At 45.3% G+C, this 22,852-nt stretch overlaps 1 protein-coding gene across 3 annotated transcripts in view; it reads right to left on the bottom strand.

Annotated features, from left to right (window-relative positions):
• The window catches only part of Dennd2a (DENN domain containing 2A), a 95,205-nt gene that overhangs the window by 47,490 nt on the left and 24,863 nt on the right, over positions 1 to 22,852 (bottom strand). For 2 of the 3 annotated variants that reach the window (XM_085840678.1, XM_085840679.1), the window contains exons 1-2: positions 17,204 to 17,285; positions 12,727 to 13,830 (exon numbers count right to left, since the gene is read on the bottom strand). In XM_085840678.1, coding sequence (XP_085696804.1) covers positions 12,727 to 13,700 — 974 coding nt within the window. In that variant the 5' untranslated portion in view covers positions 13,701 to 13,830; positions 17,204 to 17,285. Of the gene's footprint in view, positions 1 to 12,726; positions 13,831 to 17,203; positions 17,286 to 22,852 lie in introns of those variants that run through there. The other variant, XM_029478945.2, reaches the window with a different exon arrangement.

Genomic DNA, 22,852 nt, shown 5'->3' with positions numbered 1-22,852 from the left:
AGCTCATCCTGGTCTCCTCTTGGCTGAGAAGAGCCCAGCCTTAACATAGCAGGAGATCACACACCCTGAAGAGAAATCTGCTCGCATCAAAGACTGATCCAATGAGCTAGTTCTCTACGAACATGTTTGAACTTGAGAAAGGTTTCAGCATCTTTATGTATGAACTTGGAGAAAAGGGGACTTTCTACAGGTGAATGAATGAGCAACAGGCACAACGCAACAGGTGCCTCTCTAGCTAAGCATGCCGGGCACTCACTGTGCACACCACCCACATGTGGCTAAGCGCCTTCCGTGGATCTAACTGTGCTCAGAACCAGGGAGGATGTGACCTCCTCTAAGTTCTCTGCCTTCCACGCCCGCCAGTGATCACATGACAGCTGGTTTTAGAGACACGGAGGTCACTGTTGCGATGAACCCCCTTATAGCCCAGGCTTGGTCCAATTCACTATGCAGCTGAGGATGGCCTGGAACTTCTGATTCTCTTGCCTCTCTGTCCCCTAAAGGTGGGACCACTAGTGTGCATCCCATGCCTGCTTTATATGGTGCTAGGGATTAAGTGCAGGTCCTCATGGATGTTAGGCAAGCGGCGGAGACATCTCCACTCCCCCCCCCCCACTCCCTTGGTGAATTTCGTCTACTCCCCCTTCTTTCCTAGTCCCCTTTATTTTCCACATTTCCCCCTCATGAGAATCTAATTCCAATCAGGAGGCTGAGGCAGGGGATCTTGAGTTTGAGATCAGCCTGGAATATATCATGAAATTGCCTCAAAAAAACATTAAAAAGAAAAAGAAAAAAGAAATCATGACCAAGCCGGGCGTGGTGGCGCACGCCTTTAATCCCAGCACTCGGGAGGCAGAGGCAGGCGGATTTCTGAGTCCGAGACCAGCCTGGTCTACAAAGTGAGTTCCAGGACAGCCAGGGCAATACAGAGAAACCCTGTCTCGAAAAACCAAAAAAAAAAAAAAAAAAAAAAAAAAAAAAGAAATCATGACCAATGTCCAAATAGTGTGTGAGGGTTGCTAATGGCTTTCCCATATTCTTGGAAATGAAATGTTAATTGAAGACAATGGGCAAGGACCGCAACATTAACATGTCTTAAATGAAGCTCCTCTCAGAGCTGCCTTCCGGAAGGCCAACCAGATGTTTTCGCTTGGGAGCCACAAGGCATACCGCAAAGCCCTTCTAGTCCACCTACACCTAACCAGCTAAGTGGCCTTCTACCTCCCCAGCCTCCTAGAAACTGACCATGTCTTCTGTCCTCACTGTAATTACATCAGGGGCTGTGACCACCATACCCACTGAGCCACCAAGGGGAACCCTGGCAGATGCCAATCTGATGACTGCTCCCTTCGAAGCAGTCAAATGCTTCCCACTGTTCCTCTCCTCTCCAGAGCTCCTCGAGAACTGGTCATTGGACGTCGAGGCCTCCTCTTTCATCCTTGGGGACCCCTACCCCACTCTGGCCACACCTTCCTCCTTTAGTTCCTCCAGAACAAAGAAAGCTCAGGATCTACACCTACTTGACCATCTGCTACCTCCTCCCGTGCAGGGCATCTGACGCTGGATTCCCACAGCACCTTACATTTCCTCAGAGCGCTAACACTGAGGTTAGCAGCCAAGCCACACATAAGCACCGTGCATTCCACTGCTGCCTACGTGCTCTACGAGGGTAGGGTCTCTGTCAGTCTTGCTCATTAATAAATCCCCACACATAGCACTAAGTATATTCACAGCAAGCAGTTGGCTGAATAAGTAAATGAGCATTTATTAATTAGTTGACTGACTGACAGCCTGCTCACTCTATAGAGCAGGCTGATCTTGAACTCACAGCAATCCTCCTGTGTTCATGGACTAACAGTGTGTATCACTGTGTCTGGCTATGAATGAACAAATATATGAAAAGTTGCTTTTAGCCTGATACGCTAGCACATACCTTTAATCCAGCACTCTGGAGGCAAAGGCAAGCAGATCTCTGTGAGTTTGAGACTAGCAATGTCTACACAGTGCCCAGGGCTGCATAGAGAGATCTGTCTCAAAAACCCCAAAATGAAAACAAACAAACAAAACCCTCAGACATGTAAATGTATAAACTTATGGAGCAGAGCTGGGGAGCCAGGAATACACACAGTTATAGCCACCTAATCTTGGACCAATGTGTCATACACATAAATTGGAAATGACAGCCTGCCGATTCAACAAACAGTGCTAGGAAAAACCATCACCCGAAATCTCTTCTCTGCAGAAAAATCTATCTGATTAAAGACCCTTGCATAAGACAGGAAACTCTGATATTGCTGGAGACAAAAGCATGAAGGCATAGAATGCAAGGCCCAAAGGTTCTCACCTGAATAATAAGACACAATCTTGGCTCTTAGAATATAGAACAGTGGGCTGGTGAGATGGCTCAGTGGTTAAGAGCACTGTCTGCTCTTCCAAAGGTCCTGAGTTCAGTTCCAAGCAACCACATGGTGGCTCACAACCATCTGTAATGAGATCTGATGCCTTCTTCTGGGGTGTCTCATATACATAAAATAAATAAACAAACCTTTTTGTTGTTCTTGTTTTGTTTTTCAAAACAGGATTTCTCTGTGTAGCCCTGGCTGTCCTGGAACTCACTTTGTAGACCAGGCTGGCCTCGAACTCAGAAATCCACTTGCCTCTACCTCCCAAGTGCTGGGATTAAAGGCTTGCACCCCACTGCCCAGCTAAATAAATCATTCATATATATATATATATATATATATATATATATATATATATACATACATATATATATATACACACACACACCAGCAACTAAGGCATTTCTGTTTTCCAATGTTGCTACTGGTGAAATGCCTGTTAACCTAAGCTTACCAAAGCTTTCAAGGCAATTTTGCTCTGAACTTCAGACTCCTTTCTGACATTCATTTTGTTTTTTGTTTTTGTTTTTTTTTTTTGGGGGGGCAGGGTTTCTCTGTGTAGTTTTGGCTGTACTGTAACGCACTCTGTAGATCAGGCTGGCCTTGAACTCATAGAGATCTGCCTGCTCTGCCTCCCTTGCTTACTTGCTGGGATTAAAAGTGTGTTCCTGGGCTGGTGAGATGGCTTAGTGGGTAAGAGCACTGCTCTTCCGAAGGTCTAGAGTTCTAATCCCAGCAACCACATGGTGGCTCACAACCATCTGTAACGAGATCTGACTCCCTCTTCTGGAGTGTCTGAAGACAGCTACAGTGTACTTACATATAGTAAATAAATAAATCTAAAATAAATAGATAAATAAAAAAGAAAATTAAAAGTGTGTTCCTTTGGGCTTTTTTGGGGGTGGGGGGAAGCAGGGATTCTCTGCATAGCCCTGGCTGTCCTGAAATTCATTGTGTAGACTGGGATGGCTGCTAACTCATAGATCACCAGCCTCTGCCTCTGCCTCCCAAGTGCTGGGATTACAGGCATGCACCACCAAGCCTAGTTTGACACATTCTTTTTAAACAACTTATTTGGGGTTAGAGGAATGGCTCAATGGTTAAGAGAGTATGTTGCTCTTGCAGAGGACTTAGGTTTGATTCCCAGTACCCACATGGTGGTTCACAACATCTGTGACTCCAATTCCAGGAGATCCAATGTTCTCTTCTGACTTCCATGGGCACTATGCACATACATGGTATATATACGCACACACGTGCAGGCCAAATACTCACACATGAAAAATAAATCTAGTGCAATTTAAAATATATATATATTGCTTTTATTGTGTGTGTGTGTGTGTGTGTGTGTGTGTGTGTGTATGAAGGTGCCTGCAGAGGCCAGGAGCGTTCAATGAATCTCCTGGAGCTAGAGTTACAGGTGTGAGTCCCAGACATGGGAGTTGGGAACTGAACATGGATCAGCACAGCTCTAACCACTGGGCAGTCTCTCCAGCACCTCTCTGAAGTTCTTAAACGAATCCATGTTTTGGGCATAGAGGCTGGCACCGATGCTGACTGAGACTATCTCACAATGACATGGACACAGCAGCAAGGCTCCAGAGTTAACTTTACCTGGCAAACAGATGATAGCTAAGAGTTCTGTACTGTCAGACTACTGTGGGGAACACCAGCCCAGGGTGGGGACAACAGAGTCAGCGATGGCACGTAGCACCTGTGCAGGGGCAGTGTGCCTGACTTCCTCAGGTCCTAAAGTCTGAGGCCAAATCTATCTGATGCTAAAACCATCTGCTGAAAAGTTAAAACCATCTTCAGTGGAGAGGCGTTTGGTTTTATGAGGATTCAAAAGTGCAACTCGAATGATGTAAAAAATCTGAATTCAAGTTCAAGTATTTGGAGCATGCATCTGAGTGTGAATTCAAGATATTGCTTATACTTAAAAAAAAAAAAATCACTTTTGTTTCATGGCAGCCTTGGAGCACTCCTGGCAGTGTTATTAAACATATGCCATAAAACACACATAGCCAAGCTCACATTACTGTAGGAAGCTTATCTTTGGAATTTCCTGACACATGAGGGTCTAGGCTGGGCCCGTGTCTTTGCAGTTAATTTCCTGAGGTTTTAGAGAAATAAAGAAAAGGAAGGGGGCAGGTAAGGGAGGAGAAGAAGGGAAAGAGGACAGAGAGAAGAGGGGGAAAAGGCGTTTCCCTCAAACCAAGACTCAGCATTCCCTGGTGTGGTGGCTGGGGTTTGCTGATTGGCCCGTGAAAATACAGTGACTTCAGCCCGTAGCCCCCAGACTGGCTGTGTCACTCCAAACCCTCAAGCCTTGGAATCCTCCATTTCTTTCTTCAGCCTTGGCTTGGCTTGGCTCTCCTGACTCAGAGAGGCCAGGCCGTCTGCCAAATGTAAGAGTGAGCCATTTTTCTTTCTCTACAAGATAGGACCACAACAAAGAGCATTCTTTTTTTTTTTTTTTTCCTTAAGTGTAGACTGTGAGCATCTTGCCCTAATCACCTCTGTTGTAGTATTTTAAACAAAATGAGAAACCCAGAGTCAAAAAGTGCTAAAAGCACAGCTGATGTGATCATATTCAAACTAGCCAAGAAAAATTTCACTGTTGGATTGAAACTAAGAAACTCTGGCTGCTTAGAAAGAAAATGCTAGAAGGCTAAAAGCAGCAGATTGTAGCAAGGAGGGAAAGATAACGAGATCAGTGACTCACCAGGCTGATCACTCGCTCGCCTGTCCAACCATGACACACACGGACAAAAGATCTCTGTTTCCAGAACCAACCTGCCCTAGGGAGGGGTGAGGGGGGCTATCCCCCAGAGAAGCCACAAGGTTGTAATTAAGGCAGCCAGGCTTTTGCACTGGGCTGGGGAAGGGCTTAGGAGTCAGGGGGACCTGAGTGTAACATGCACAAGGCTCTGGGTTCAATGCCCAGGGCCACAGCCAGTTCTTCCAGTTCTTCCTTCAACAACAAACTTTACCAATGCACTGGGGAGCTGGTACAGCAGTTCAGAGCAGTTGCTCCTGCAGAGGATCCAAGATCTTTTTTTTTTTTTAAAGATTTATTTATTTATTATATGTAAGTACACTGTAGCTGTCTTCAGACACTCCAGAAGAGGGCATCAGATTTCGTTACAGATGGTTGTGAGCCACCATGTGATTGCTGGGATTTAAACTTGGGTTCTTCGGAAGAGCAGTCGGTGCTCTTAACCACTGAGCCATCTTGCCAGTCCCAGGACCCAAGATCTATTCCAACCACCTCATCAGGTGGCTCACAACCACTTAGATCTCCAGTTCCAAAGAATCCAATACCCTCTCTGGCCTCTACAGGCACATAATCAAAGGGTACAAACAGAGGCATACAAATAAAAATAAATCTTAATTTAACAACAGCAACGACAACAACTAGCAGGCTGGAGAGATGGCACAGGTTAGGAGAACTGGCTGCTCCTTCCATGGTATATAAATGTAATTCCCAGCACCCCCAGGGTAGGTAACCACCCTAGGTATCTCCAGTTTCAGGAAATCTGAAACCATCTTTTGGCTTCCATGGGTCCCAGGTTTGTATGTAGTAAACACACACCCATGCAGGCACAACACCCATGTACATATTTTTTTTTAATTAAACAAACAAATGAACAACAACAAAACAAATATACTGGATCTGTGAGTGTGAATTCAGTCTGGTCTGCATAGAGTTCCAGGCTAGCTAGGACTGATTTGTAGGAGATCCAACAAGAATCAAAGTCAGCGGGGAAACGATCTGGCCTAAGTGAGGTTCAGCATGACTTAAGAAGTCCTGGTTCAGCCGGGCGTGGTGGCGCATGCCTTTAATCCCAGCACTCGGGAGGCAGAGGCAGGCGGATTTCTGAGTTCGAGGCCACCCTGGTCTACAAAGTGAGTGCCAGGACAGCCAGAGCTATACAGAGAAACCCTGTCTCGAAAAACCAAAAAAAAAAAAAGACGTCCTGGTTCAAACTTCTAGAGTCTGACACCAGGCAGTTGAGTACACCATAGTTCTGGAAAATGGCTTCTTGGTAACAATTTCCTCAACCCCATGTGCAGAGTAAAGCTTAAGGCATGGTTGCATCAAAACTCCATTGCAAACTGCATGTGGCCTCTACCATGAACACAGGTTCTAGAGCTTAAGGGCCTAGGATCTGGTGTGGTCCCTTATGGAGGTAGCAGAGAGGTCACCAGGCTGTAAAGTACACATGAAATCTCCTGTAAGGATGGGTTCTGTTGGCTGAGAAACAAAGCTAAAGATGAAGGTCGAGGAGGGGGAGTCTGGGATAAACACTCTGGGGGTTTTCAGTGAGGCCTTGTCCTATAGATACCAAAAGTCAAAATCTACATGGTAGTTCTACAAGTTGCTTTCTTACTGTGGTATGTGTACATGTGCATACAAACACACACACACACACACACACACACACACACACACACACACACACACACAATTAAAACTAAATCAAACCCTGGGAGGTGGGACAGGAGTTAAAAAAAAAAAGAAAAGACAAGACAATATATCTTGTAAAAGCAAGAATGAAAGGGCTGGAGAGATGGGCTGGTGGTTGAGAGCACTGGCTGCTCTTCCAGAGAACCTAAGTTCAGTTCCCAGCAGCACCTGGTAGCTCATTCCCACCTGCAGCTCCAGTTCCAGGGCATCCATACTCTCTTCTAGCCTCCGTAGGTAACAGGCATACCTGAAGCTGACCTGTATGTACAGGTAAATACTTATACTCATAAAAATGAATGAGTCCTTTAAAAGTTATCTATAATACAATACTATCGTGACATTATAAAAGCCCAGGTAAGATCATCTGACAGTGAACCACTAGAAAAGCAGAAAGAGTTTCTCTAAGGTGTCTTTAAAAGACAACATAGAGGTTGGAGAAATATCTCAGTGGTTACGAGCACTCACTGCTTCTCCATAGGACCTGGGTTCAATTCCCAACACTCATAAGATGGTTCACACCCATCCATACCTCCAGCTCTTGAGGATCTGATACCATCTTCTGATCAACGGAGTCACCCAGCATGCAGCATATATACACTCAGTCATAACACTCACACATAAAATACAAAGAGTAAATCTAAGAAAAAATTAAAGATAATATTAAAAATTCCTTAACTATACATACTATAAAAGAGGAATAAATCACATTAAAATTACAACAAAGGAGTCAGGCATAGTAGTGCATGCCTTTAATTCTAGTACTTGGGAGGCAGAGGCAGGTGGATCTCTGTGAGTTCAATGCCAGGCTGGTCTACATACTTAGTTCCAGGATGGCCAGAGCTACATAGTAAGACCTTTTCTTGAAAAACCAAAACAACAACAAGACAAAAACAAAATGACAACACAGGGCTAGAAAGATAGCTTAGGGGTTAAGAGAACTCACTGCTCTTGCAGAGAGCCTGAATTCACCTAACAACTAACCGACTATAACTCCAGCTCCAGGGGATTCAATGCCTCTGATCTTCATGGGCATCTGCACTCCTCTACACATACCTACACCCATATACATAATTAAAAATAATTTAAAAATTGCAACAAAAATATGAAGTCACTTAAGAAGAAACGAATGTACACAATCGTAATTTAAAACATGTATTGGGGTTGTAAAATATGATAGCAAGCCGGGCAGTGGTGGCGCACGCCTTTAATCCCAACACTTGGGAGGCAGAGGCAGGCAGATTTCTAAGTTCGAGGCCAGCCTGGTCTACAGAGTGAGTTCCAGGACAGCCAGGGCTACACAGAGAAACCCTGTATCGAAAAACCAAAAACAAACAAACAAAAAAAGATAGCAATAGAGAAAATATTTAGAAATAAGCATACAAGAATTTTATATATAAATAATTATGTATGCCCAATGACACCCTTAATCCCCAGATTGGGAGGCAGAAGCATCTCTGTGAGTTTGGGGCCAGTCTGGTCTATATAGGGAGCTCTAGAACAGCCAGGACATCAAGACACCAGGACACACACACACACACACACACACACACACACACACACACTTTAGAACATGCAAACTTTTTCCTCTCGGAAGAGAACAGAAAAAATCAAGTTATCTGAGCCGAAAGCACTTTAGCTGACAAATGATACTAAGTAGGTACAGGACAGAACTAAATGTCTGGAAACTTTCACGGACTGCTGAGGGAGGACTATTTTAGAGGTGGGCAGTGGAGCCAAGGTGATATAATCAGATTCAAGATCAAGCTTCAAAAGTAGGACTGAAGGACTTACTTGCTGGATTAATCGGGGTCGTGTGACAAAGAATATCAGAGAGAGCATCTAGCTCTTGGGTCTGTTAATTAAATGAAGGGAGATGCTGTTTAATGAGATGTTGGTTACAGTGAGAGGAGATGGTTAGTGGTGGCCTGGAGTGACAACCACATGGAGATCTAGACACTCATCCAAGCAAGGAATGACCACACACATCTGAGACTGACGAAATCTCAACTGGGGAGCCAGACACTCACAAGTCCATGCAGAGGATGGGAGGAGACCATCAAGGAACAAGTGCAGGCAGCAAGAGAAGTCCTTGGTTTGAGCCTAGCTGGTGTAGGAGCAGGTTAGGATACTAGGTACTTCTTTTTGTTTTTTCAAGACAAGGTTTCTCTGTAGTCCTAGATGTCTTGAGACTCACTCTATAGTGATCTAACTATTCTAATAGTATAAGGAGTCAAGAAATTCCTGAGAGCAGCTGGAAGGAGGCCTCACCTGGAAGTTCCTGACCCAGACACCAAATGAAAGCATTTTTTTTTTAAAGATTTATTTATTTATTTATTATACATAAGTACACTGTAGCTGTCTTCAGACACACCAGAAGAGGGCATCAGATCTCATTATGGGTGGTTGTGAGCCACCAGGTGGTTTCTGGGATTTGAACTCATGACCTTTGGAAGAGCAATCAGTGCTCTTACCCGCTGAGCCATCTCACCAGCCCGAAAGCAATGTTTCATGATGGATGGTGTAGATGATTTTTAATACAGCAACTGGCTGCTCTGGTAAGGGACCACATACGAAGACCTAGGTCTGAGTGATCTGGCTGGAATTCAGAGACATCTTTAATCCTTCTGACTGGAATACAAGCCCGTTGTACACACCTTTAATCCCAAACAATTAGGGTAAAAGTAGTTTGTAGAAGAAAGCAGCCATGTTTGAAAGTGATGTCTAATTGAGGGGCAGACAAAGTGATGAATCAGAGAAAGATTATGCCCAATTCTCATGAGAATAGCACAGGAAAGAGAACTCATTTAAGAGCAATCCAGGGGAGCTGGAGAGATGGCTCAATAGGTAAGAGCACTGACTGCTCTTCCAGAGGTCCTGAGTTCAAATCCCGGCAACCACATGGTGGCTCACAACCATCTGTAATGAGATCTGAGGCTCTCTTCTATAGCTAAGGTGTACTCATATATAATAAATAAATAAATCTTTAAAAACAAAAAAATTAAAAAAAAATAGAAAAAAGAGCAATGCAGGGAGAATCAGTCAGCGGGGCATCAGTGCAGTGCATCAGTGCAGTGAGCGCAGTGCAGGGGAGTTGAGTTAGTTTATGTAGTTCAGTACAGGTCAGCAAAGGCAGTTGAAGCCAGAGAATAAGGAGCTAGAAGATTAGAACAAACTTCCAGACTTAGTTTGAGGCCAAAGAGAGCAATTCAGTGAGAATCCTAGAGAAGCCAGATTGAGTCAGTCAGCTTGGAGAGGCCGTTGAGCCAGAGTTCAGAAAAAACTAGAAAGGGTGAGCTTATCAGCAGTAAATATACAAATCGACAATTACATAGAGTGAATAAAAGGTATTTCACAGGGTAATCAGCAGTTGTCCCAATACTAGGGATGTCATCTAAGAAAGGACAGAAAATTGGCTATTGTATTTACTGAGATGGAGGCTGCTGGTGGCCTTGGGCAATGGCCAAAGCCCATTCGGAAGATGCCAAGCAAAGTTAGAAAGCAAACAAGGGAATAAAATAAGTCACACATGGTGGCTCACTGTAATCTCAGCACTTGGGAAGCCACAAGTTCAAGGCCAGCCTGAGCTACACAGCCTGAGTTCTATGACATCTTGGTCTACAGAGTAAGACCCGTAGAGGGCTCAATATCCTGTATAGACAACCACTAGGGAAATCCGGAATGTTAAGCATGCTTATCACTTCAACAGAAGGATGTGTGTACCTGTTTTCCACCCAGAAGGCTGGAGTGGATGTTGTTCAAACCAGGTGATCTTTGCTGTCTGTATGGCCAATGTTTATTCTGGTCTCCCCCTCCTAGACCTTCATCTTTAGTTTTTTGTTTTTGTTTTCCCTCAGTCAACAGAACCCATCCTTAGGGGAGATTTCATATGTACTTTATAGCCTGGTGACCTCTATGCTACCTAGATAAGAGACCATGCCAGTCTTGTATTAATTTCTTCAAGCATCTCTTTAACTAGTTTCATACTTAAGAAAAAAAAATTTTAAGACAGACTTTTCAGACTCTGAGGTAGCATGAATTATTTATTTGGTTCCCACTTTATATATTAACTTTAGGACTAATAAATACATAGCTATTGGAGAGTGTTTCCTCTATCATTAGTATTTTATTAATTCATCATATTCCTCTGGCCACTATAATGACTATCCCGTGGGTCTGTGAAAAATATTCTCTTTTCAGATTTCAAATCAAATAAAGCTAGATTTTGTGTTGATAATTATGTTAAAGAGAGAGAGAGGGACCACATCAGATCCTAGGCCCTTAAGTTATAGAACCTATGTTCATGGTAGAGGCCACATGCAGTTTGCAATGGAGTTTTGATGCAACTGTGCCTTAAGCTTTACTGTGCACATGGAATTAAGAAAATTGTTATCGGGCCTAGCAAACACAGAAGTGGATGCTCACAGTCAGCTATTGGATGGATCACAGGGCCCCCAATGGAGGAGCTAGAGAAAGTACCCAAGGAGCTAAAGGGAACTGCAACCCCATAGGTGGAACATTATTATGAACTAACCAGTACCCCAGAGCTCTTGACTCTAGCTGCATTTGTATCAAAAGATGGCCTAGTCGGCCATCACTGGAAAGAGAGGCCCATTGGATTTGCCAACTTTATACGCCCCAGTACAGGGGAATGCCAGGGCCAAGGGGTGGGGGTGGGTTGGTGGGGGTTGGGGAGGGGGACGTGTATTGGGGACTTTTTGGATAGCATTGGAAATGTAATTGAGGAAAATACCAAAAAAAAAAAAGAAAAGAAAATTGTTATCAAGAAGCCTTTTTCCAGAAATGTGGTGTACTCAAATATGTCTACAATCAACTGCCTGGTGTCAGACTCTAGACGTTTGAACCAGGACTGGTTAAGTTGTGCTGAACCTAATTTCCTTCTTGCCTCTCAAGGTTAGTTTCTCTGCTGGCTGTAGAGTTTGTAGGGACCCCCTACAAAGACCCAGTTGGGAGCAGTAGCACATACCTTTAATCCCAGCATTGGCAGGCTGAGACATCTGTGAGTTCAAGGCCAGCCTGGGCTACATAGAGAATGCCAGGACAGCCAAGACTACATACACAGACCCTGTAAAGAGAGTGAGTGCATTGTAAAGTGTACCAGGGTTTGATTCCTGAAACCCACAAGAAAGGTAGGTGGGCGCTGTAGACCACCCGTGACCCTAGCACTCTGAGGGTGGGCGCTGTAGACCACCCGTGACCCTAGCACTCTGAGGGTACAGACGTGGGATCCCTGTGCCAAGCTGGGTTAGTGAAAGACAAAAGATCCGGTCTCAGTAAATAAAACAATCAAGGAAGACACCTGATGTCAACTCTGACCTCCACACCCAGACAGACAGTCAGACAGACAGACAGAGACACTGATACACAGACACAGAAAAAGGTTTAAGGTAGTAAACTAGGAAGTGGTTGGGTTCACAACTTCTTCACTTAACCTTTGGTTACAATTATAAGTGCTTATCACACCTGAAATGTAATTTTGTTGTTTTGAGACAGGATCTCACGAAGTTGCCCAAGTTAGCCTAAAACTTGCTATGTTGAACAGGCTGGCTTTGGATTTATGATTCTCCTTCCTCAAACTCCCAAGAGCTGGGATGATAGGCTTGTACCACCGTGCCTGCCTCCAGAAGGAGATATTTAGAAGCAAACATTCCTTTGTGAGAACAGAAGCAAAACCCAGCAGTTACCACCCTTCCAGGTGGACCAACAAGCTGCCTCACAGAACGAGCACTGACTGGCCTTATGTAAGAGCCCTGAGGTGAGTGTGAGCCAGCAGGTGGAGAGGAGGCAGTTACACAGGAACACAGGCAGCAGCAGAGTCATCTGGTGAGCACCTACCTGTGGTCAGCACTGGGTCTCTGCCTCCCGGTCCACAGTCTTCTATTCACGGAAGTGGGAGGAGGGGAGGAAGGCAGCGGTGGGGGAGGGGGAGGCAGAGAGGGCAGGGGAGGCAGGTTTCTCTTCTCTTTCTTGAAGCTGATGCCTGGGCTGACATCCTTGTCCCCTTCTCCAGCATGTTTGAATGTTCTGCGGGGCTTGGGGACAGGGTTGATAAAAGGCTTTGGGGGGTACCACCTGGAGCCCCTGTAGACACTCTCCTGGCCTTTCCACTCCTCTGAAATCTCAGGGCCCGGCTCCCTGACCTCCAGGTGGTGAGCTCTCCGGCCAGCTGCTAAGGCACCCCCCTTCTCGTGGCTGTCAGGACTGGGCTGGTCTTCCTCTGTCTTGTCAGGCAGACAGTGAGGTGAATAACAAGTCCCCGGCATCTGAGGGTCCAAGCCAGCGGAGCCATCCTTCAAGGCCTTCTCTAGTCTCTTGACCTGTCTCAGCACAGAGAGATGGTCACTTTGAAAGCGTAGATCGCTGGGTTTCAGCTCACGACCTCGGTGCTGGCTGAGCTCTGGCTGTCCATCGATTGGCCTCGGGCCTGGCAACTGTTCTGTGTCCTGACACACAGTTCTCACCCGGCTGTCATTTTGCAATCTCTCTGTTTCAAGCCTCATTCCATTCTTAGTTCTGGTGAGCTCACTGGCTTTTCTCTCTACCTTGCAGGATGGCAGGTGGTCCTCTTGGCCATCTGTTTGCCTGGCGGGATCGGAGGCGGGTGGCTCCTTCTTGCCTTCCCACTTGGATATCTTGTCCTTTATGCTGAGGGGCTGGGGCTGGGCTCTGGCTCGGGCGGATGGTCCAGGGTTCTGGACACTGTTAAGCTGCTTCTTCCAGGGCCTGCTGGCTTCTTTAGCGCCAAGGTCTGCAGCCGGGCCACTGATGATCATGTTGGAGCTGAGCATGTCCACTCTGGCCTCCAGCATGAGGGTGTGGGGGCTCCCTGAGGGACTCCTTCCCAAGGGCACTGCTGGATGAGTCTTCTGCAAAGGAATGGGTCTCCCAAGTGGTTGCCTTCCAGGTACTTCCCTAGTCTTTGCAACTTCTGCCTTGACCCTGTACCAGAGACACAGAGATATAAACACAAGAGGGGTTTGTAAGTTACTGTTCTTGGCCAATCATAGAGAGTTACCAGGACTCAGATGTAAATATTATATATAAATTACCAACCACAACACTGAAGTTATCACTTTTTAAAAAAAGATTTATTTTATGTATATGAGTACACTGTCGTTATCTTCAGACAAACCAGAAGAAGGCATCGGATCCCATTACAGATGGTTGTGAGCCACCATGTGGTTGCTGGGAATTGAACTCAGGATCTCTGCAAGAGTAGCCAGTGTTCTTAACCACTGAGCCATCTCTCCAGCCCTGAAACTATCTATCATTTTTAAAAAGAGATTTATTTTTATTATTTTTAAATTTTATGTGTATGGGTGTTCTCCTGCGTATCATGCCCATTAACCTTGTGTGTGCTGGTGCCCGGTGCCCAGGGACGTCAGAAGTGGGGTCAGATCCCTGGAACTGGAGTTATAGATAGATGGTTATGAGCTGCCAGGTGGGTGCTGGGAACTGAACCCAGGTCCTCTATTAGAACAGTACTTTTAACTGCTGAGCCATCTTTCCAGCCTTTGAAGCTACTTAAAAAAAAAAAAAAGATTTATTTTATTTGTTGTTGTTGTTGTTGTTTCTTTCAAGACAGGGTTTCTTCATATAGCCCTGGCTGTCCTGGAACTCACTCTGTAGACCAGGCTGGCCTTGAACTCAGAAATCCACCTGCCTCTGCCTCCTAAGTGCTGGAATTAAAGGCAGCAACACTACCGCCCGGCTATTTTATTACTTTTGTATGTATGTCTTTTCTTGAGACGGGGTTTCTCACTAGCCTGAAACTATTAGGCTAGACTGGCTGGGTAGTGGGCCTTTGGGATCCTGCTGTCTCTGCATCTCCATTGCTAGGATCATAAACTGCCATACCCAACTATTTCACACAGGATCCCCCCAGCACAGCAATGACTAAAAACTAAAATAATGCTACAAGTCTTTAAGTCTTTGACAATCCTAGGCTTAACAAACTGCCTTGAGGTGAGGTGGGAAGCCAGGGTAAGTTGAGGACTCTCTCTGGAGCATGTACCCCACTGAAAGGTCTCTCCAGGAGAGAGGTTGTTATGTCTACTTCCCTGGCAGGGCTGGAGTCAGTGATACCTGTTGCCTGAGTGAATGTGAGTCCACAGGGAGATCTGGATTTTATACATGGCCTAGCAATGCACCGTCCAATACAGTCTCTAGCAGCCATGAGTAGCTATTTGAACTCGAGTCCCTCAGTTGCCCCAGATGCTTGCAAGACACTCACAAACCCCATGTGGCAAATGGCTTCTTACTGGATAAAAGAGGTCCTCTGTGATTGCAGATAGCTTTGTCTAGCATATACGTGTGGAACTAGACTCCTCTAAATATGGCTTTAGGAGGTCAGTACCACAAAGGTGCCAAAGACTCCTTAGGCAGAAAACATCTGAATGCTAATGAGAGTGAGAATATATGTGCTTAGAAATAGAAAACATTCGCACAGCATAGATCAGGCTATGTGTGGCGTCTAGATGCGTGGGTGCTGTAAACAGGCGTGAAGCTAGCAGGGGGGGGCGGCACATTTCCCAAATTTACATAAATCTGACTGTATAGTGACCAAGGAACTCCAGCTAAGGTTCACAGCAAGGCATGCATAGTTAGCCGCTGCATTCATCCTGTTACTGTGACTTTGCATTGCAAAGACCAGGAGTCCTTTATATAAAAGGCCTCTCTCTCCCTTGGTTACATCATGGGCCACCAAATCAGGCTGCTGTTCTTGGTTCTTGGTTGTGCAGTATAAATTTCAAACTTGAGAGAGCACAGATACACTTTCCACGGTGATCAGAGTAGAATTTCTTTTTGAAAACAACAATTAGGATTCATAATAGTGCTTACAAAAGAAAAAAATAGTATTTATTTTATTTGTACTTTATGCAAGAGTGTTTGCCTGCATAGATAGGCCTGGTGTCCCTGGAGACCAGAAGAGGGTGCCACACCCTTGGGACTAGAGTTACAGATGATTGTGAGCTGCTGTGTGGGTGCTGGAAACCAAGAGCTCTTAACTTCTGAGCCACCTCCCAATCCTTACAATTTTTTTAGTTGTCTCCAGGGTGGTAGATGAATTTAGATTTGAGGCAGAATCACCATTCATTGCTATTTTCCTGAGAACTGAAATGGCAGATGGAAGAGGACAGACAGGGGAGAATGTGACCATCCAGGTTAGTGTATGCTGCTGGCAGCCATCAACAGAGCGGAATCCCCCAGTCACATCTGCTACCTCACGGCTCTGACAGACTGGGGCTTGAGTCCTTGCTAATTTTCCTTCTCAACATGGAGAGTGAGCACAGGGATTGAGCTGGGTGGGCTCTACCACCGAACCATGGCCCTAGTCCTCTTTTTTCTTTTCTTTTAAAAGTAGGAATGCTAGCTGCCTTCTGTAGACGAGAGCCTTCTGCATGCAGAAGCCGTATAATCTAGTTTGTTGTTACTAGTGTATGGTAGGTTGATAGTACATATGCATTTAATAAATGAATATATATAAAATAAGCACATATATATTTATATATAAATGTACTATATATTTATACAATATTTGTTTATATAATATATAAATATATAGAATAAACATATTTAAATATATAAATATGCATTATATAAAAATATATAGATTATATATGTACCCCAAGGCACTCAACTGATTACAACTAATTGTGACCATTATAGTTTTCATTTAATATCCCAAATACCTGGAGTCACTCAACAAGACTAGAAGAAGAGACAATGGCTTGTTGGAAGAACATTACCAAGGTCAAGCAAGAAGAGTACAGGGTGATGACACTATTTTAACTGTCCCCAGGACAGACAGAGTGTCTTCTCCACATGACTCTTATACCCGTGGGTGTCTGCAGTTCCTGTTTCTAGCGTCTGGGCTGCAGAGAGTTGTGATGAAATTGGTGATAGCAGAATATGAACGGGGGTGGGGGGGAGGGGGGAGGCTCCACGCTAGCAGAAGATGGGAACTGCCCACCGTGTGGACAGCTACGGCTGCAAAGCTTTAGCGTTCAGAGAGAAGTGAAAAACTGTGATTCTATAGCTAGAAGAAGATGCCCTGGCCTGGAAGGCACATAACACTCACTCAGCAATATCCAGACCTCTCAAGGCTCAAATGAAGGCAGTTCAGGGAGCCGTCTGACAGGAGGCTCAGGAGAGTGACATTCCCCGGTTAAGGAAAGGGAGTAGGTGCAAGTAGTAAAAGGGAGAAGTAGACAGGCCGTCAGTTCCTACACTCTTGGGGAGAACAGAGGGAGGTGGAGAAGCGTGCTCATCTACTTCCAGGGCGCATGCGCATGCAAAGGGCGGCTCTTACTTGTCAGCCAATCTGTAGCTCAGTTGGGCTGTGGCTGTCTGTGGCCTGCCTGCACACGGTCACCATGTCAGCACCAAGAGAGACTCCAGGAAGCCTAGAGGACCAGTGATAAAGACTCTGTGAGGCACATGGGCCCCTCCTTCAGAAGGAAGCAGGTATGTGGTCCCACTTCATCCGGAATGGGAGGTGGCAAGAAGAAACTAGAAAACCTGTCCCGGGCGGATGAAGTCACATGACCTCCTGGGGCTTCCAAGACTTCTACCTGCCAGGTAAAACTGAGGGTATTCAATGTCTTGGCTCAGAACTTCCTCAAAGGAATCAAGAGGCCTGTTTCAAAACATGCTAACAGATCTTAGGTACCAGGAGGGAAAGGCCCGATAAGAGACAGAAATAAATGTGGTCTGAATGTTAATGACCCCACAGGCTCATATATTTGCATATTTAGTCCCCAGTTAGAGGAAGTATGTTGCTGGGGTGGGCTTTGATGTTTCAAGAGCACAGCCAGGCTCAGTCAGTCGCTACCTCTCTCAGTGTCTGTCTGTCTCTGGCTGCCGCCTGGGGATCAGGATGTAAAGCTCTCAGCTACTGTTCTGGTGCCATCTGTCCTAGCACTCTTCATCATAACGATCAGGGTGGAGTAAAACCTCTGAAACTTTACGCAAGCCCCAGTTAAACCCTTTTCCTTCCTAAAAGAGCTGCCTTGGTCATGGTGTCTCTTGACAGCAATAGAATAGTGACTAAGACAACAAATACATAAATTCAATTAAAACATAAGACAAATAAACATAGAGCACTCATGGATCACACTTTATGAAATGAAGACACGGTCTGGTGAGATGGCTCAGGGGGTAAAGTGCTTGCCACCGAACCCGAGGACCTGAGTTCAAGCCCCAGTCTGTCCTTTTCACCAGTGTGCGTGCACATCCAAATAAATAATGTGCACAAACACTCTTTTTAAGAGGAAGCAGGCAAGGAGGGACCCGAAAGCTGAACTGGAGCAGACGAAGCCGTTGGGAGTTGGGGCGCAGGGAGAGCTGGAGCATAGACTTGCCCAGGAGTCTAGCTGTTGCTTTACGGCAACCCAGCACGATATACTCTGGAATAAATCTGTGGTGTAACCGAGCCCAGTTCTCCAAGGAAGCCAGGAGCTCAGGCCCACCCATCCCACAGTGGAGGGGAGCCCTGAAAGGCCTTTCAGGGACAGGAAGGAACCCATTGTTCCTCTCACAACTCTCACACGGCTGAAGCTTCTGGAGTCTCTCCATGTGGCTGGGCCCACAGACACTGCCTTTCTGTCCTCTTCTGGCAGATAGCCACATGGGCCAGGGGGTGGGGAGAAGGGAGCACAGCCCATCTCAGCCCCATCCCCCTGCTCTCTACAGCCTGCACTCTGGCTCCACAGACCAAACACCCACAGCGCAATCTTCTCCCATTGAGCCAGGCAGCTCTCCATCTTTTTCTTTTAGGCTCGTGCCAAGCTGTGTGCAGGATGCTCTAGGAGACTCCAAGACTCTGTCTCCTTCCTTGAGGAGCACACCAGGACAGTGCCTGGACTACAGTCAGCTCCTGCAGCAGCTCTCCCTCAGGGGAGACACCCCCCCACCCCCCCACCTCCCCCCACCGCCCCACCCCGCTGTCTGAGGAAGCAAAGCGTTTTCCAGATGGAGCAGAGCCACCACCATCCTTCCAGGGGCTGCTTCCAAGTAGCTTTAGCCTCAAACACGTGACACTTAAGTGAAGTCACTTCCCACCAGGTAATAACTCCCAGTACTAAAATCACAGGCTCCTGGGGACCAGTCCTACTGCAAGAGTGAATCTGAATGGGCAGCAGAGTCTGGAAGTGAAGAGAAAAAGAACGCACGCGCGCGCGGTTCACATTTAGCAATCAGGGTGTCTCAATTCACACAAGTATGGAGTATGCTGCTCTCATTCATTTTTTTTCTTTTTTCCTTTTTTTTTTTTTTTTTTGCCCTTGACGATTAGAATAGGTTAGACAGATGTCTCAGTGGGTAGAGATACTTGCTGCCAATCAAGAGTTCGCCACCAGAGCCCACAGGGTAAGAGAAATTGACTTATACAACTTGTCCTCTGACCTTTACCGGCATGCTATGGCACACATGCAACACATACACCATACACACACACACACACACACACACACACACACACACACACACACACAGATAAATGTACACATAAAAAATAATAAATCCAGGCTGGAGAGATGGCTCAGTGGTTAAGAACACTTTTTATTTTAGGAACTGAACTAAGACCTGAGTTCAGCTTCTAACAGCCACATGAGGAGGCTCGCCACCACCTATAACTTCAGCTCTGTGGGGGTCTGACACACCCTTCTGGCCTGCACTGGCATCAGCACACACAGTATGTACTCACACACACATGTAAATAAGAATAATCAATCTTTTTTTTTCCCCCTTTGTTTTTTGTTTTTGTTTGTTTGTTTGTTTTTGCGACAGGGTTTCTCTGTGTATCCCTGACTGTTCTGGAACTCACTCAGTACACCAGGCTGGCCTTGAACTCAGAAATCTACCTGACTCTGCCACCCAAGTGCTGGGATCAAAGGCATGTATCAACAGGCTTGCTTCCTAAAAAATCAATCCTAAAAGAAAGAAGTAAATAAAAGACTAAGACGGTATGTCTAGACTTGTTTGGGAATGCTTTGTATACATAAGCCTTACTGTCACTTTATAGGTCTGGGAGACAGTCAATTTTTCAAATCTGTGAACCTGGGGACATCTGTGATACACCCAATCAACTGTCTGGGGGCTGGTCTGGAACCTAGCATGATAAATAATAGTATTTAGAAGATTTTCACACAATTGAGAATTCATTTTTCTCTCCGGCAATTTGGCCTTGTGATTCAGACTGCTGACCAAGAGGGATAATGAAAGAATATTAATACCACATTTCCTCACCCAACTGTTTTCTATAAAAGCAGAACTTCCTATTAGCCAGATGGGCTTAATTATTACTATTTTTTGTTTTCTGAAACAGAGTGTGCAGCACACACACATGCATGAGTGTGTGTATGTATGTGTGTCAGGCTGTCTTAGAATTAATGGCAATTCTCCTGCCTCAGACTGGTATTACAGGAGTGTACCATCTCATCTCCAACTATTAAAAAAATTTAACAGCCCTAAAATGATCTATAGATACAGAGTTCACATTTTTTTAAGGATTTGCTTTTATGTGTATGAGTGTTTTGCCAGTATGTGTGTCTGTGTCACATACACACTTGGAGCCTACAGAGGTAAGAAGAGGGCATTGGTTGGATGGATCTTCTAGAACTGGACTGCAGCTATGACACGGCACTGGGAACCAAACTCTGGTCATCTGTAAGTGCTCTGAGCTGCCAAGCCATCTCTCAAGGCCATTGCTGCATTTATTTAAAAAGCATTTTTTTTTTCAGATCCTTTAAGCATATCCCATCCCCGGGATTTACAGTCCAGTCAAACCTACCTCCCTCTACACCATTTTTTCAATTTGCAGGGAGCTTGAACTACAAGTCATTAATTAGAAAAACAACGCCTCAGCTGGGCATGGTGGCGCACGCCTATTTAGCCTTTAATCCCAGCACTCGGGAGGCAGGTGGATTTCTGAGTTCGAGGCCAACCTGGTCTACAAAGTGAGTTCCAGGACAGCCAGGGCTATACAGAGAAACCCTGTCTCAAACAAAAACAAAACAAAACAAAAAAAATCAAAAAAAAAATACACCGACGCCTCTCTGGCAAAGGCTAGAGAATTAAAACAGAAACGAGTTTATCCCAAGGTAGAAGGGGAAGCCTCCAGGGCCCTGGCACTGTCTGTGGCGTCCACCCCAGCCTGACTTTCTGCCTCTCTTCCCTCCCCAGTGACCAGGGAGACTTGGGCATTAATCATCCCCTTGTGACTTAAATAGGATGGTTCAGAATCTCATCAAGTATATTCTTGCTGTTTTTAAACGTTTAGTTTTAATCATGTGCACATGTGTAGGTCTGTGTGTGAGTGTGTGGGTGTGAGTGCAAGCGGCCAGAAGCATCAGATCCCCAGGAGTTGGAGTTACAGGTGGTTGTGAAATGTCTCACCTGGAGCTAGAGAGATGGCTCAGCAGGAGAGCACTGGCTGCTCCTCCCGAGGACCCATTTCCATTCTCAGCACTGGCAAGACTGCTGACAAACCATCTGTAACTCCAGTGCCAGGAGACACCCACCTTGTCAGCCTCCATGCACGGTGTACCACATATGCGCAGGTAAAGTCATTAAAACTGTAACTAATAAAAGTATGTTTACTTAATTGAGAATAAAGGAATCCAGGCAGGGAAGCAGGTGCATCTCCCGACTTCAAGTTGGCATACTATTTCTGCTGCACAATATTTACATAACTTGATTTTTAAAATGGTCATATGCAGGCTGGACCAATAGCTCAGTGGTTAGTGCTAGATTGTTGCAGATTACACTTATTATTTATTAGTATTTTCTTTTTCTTTCTACTGTTTCTTTTTTTTTTCCCCAAGACAGGTTTTCTCTGTATAGCTCTGTCTATCCTGGGCCTTGCTCTGTAAACCAGGCTGGCCTTGGATTCACTGAGATCCGCCTGCCTCTTAGTTGTCAGTAGTTTAAAAAACAATCCAATATTTGCACATATGGAAGATGATGGAGAAATTTGAACCCCAGGACCCTCCTAAAAATGTCTGTGCACTGCCTCACAATGACCTCGAGGAATCACACAATAAGCTCTCTGTACAAGATGTTTACAATCACAGCTCAGAGATGTTTGGGGAGAAAGCGCTGCATCTGCCTGTACTAAACATGTACGATTTGGGGAGGGGAGTGGGGGTTTAGGACATGTTTTTTCTGTAACAGAGCCCTGGCTGTCCTGGACTTGATTTGTAGACCAGGCTGGCCTTGAACTCACAAAGATCTGCCTGCCTCTGTATCCCAAGTGCTGCGATTAAAGGTGTATGTCACCACTGCCAGCTTCATGTACACATTTAAAAACTTTATTTATTTATTGTGTGTAGCACAGCATTTATATGGATGTCAGAGAACAGCTTTGGGGAGTTGGTCCTTTCTTTCCACCATGGGGATCCAAGGGTTGGAATTCAGGTCATCACACCAACCCTTGTATTGTTTCTGAGACAGGAAAAGCTTATCTCAAACGTCTATCCTCCTGCCTCAGTTCAAGGACTGTAGCTATGCCACCATGCCCATCGATCTTGGACTGTAACATCTTTTTTTTAAAGATGTATGTATGTATATATGTATGTATGTATTTATTTATTATGTGTGTACACTGTAGCTGTCTTCAGTGTACACTCCAGAAGAGGGCATTAGATTTTTCTTATGGATGGTTGTGAGCCACCATGTGGTTGCTGGGATTTGAACTCAGGACCTTTGGAAGAGCAGTCGGCGTTCTTAACCGCTGAGCTATTTCACCAGCCTGGACTGTAACATCTTAATATGACTTATTTTGAAGCAAGGCAAGACTTTTCTCCTTATTCTCTCGGGGATTTGCTATAGAAATGGAGGACCGCAGTTCCCCACACTGGCTTCAATATCAAGGCTGCTTTTGGGTCAGGAGCATAAGCTGAGTCACACTGCGAATGCCTGTGACCATGAACACTCACTCAGTCAGTGATAATATTTTCTT

The sequence above is a fragment of the Mus caroli genome, unplaced genomic scaffold, assembly GCF_978045245.1.
Source record: "Mus caroli unplaced genomic scaffold, Mus_caroli_1 scaffold_7, whole genome shotgun sequence".
Taxonomy (NCBI): domain Eukaryota; kingdom Metazoa; phylum Chordata; class Mammalia; order Rodentia; family Muridae; genus Mus; species Mus caroli.
The sequence above is the reverse complement of the archived record's forward strand: the minus strand, read 5'-3'. Positions and strand labels throughout refer to the sequence as shown.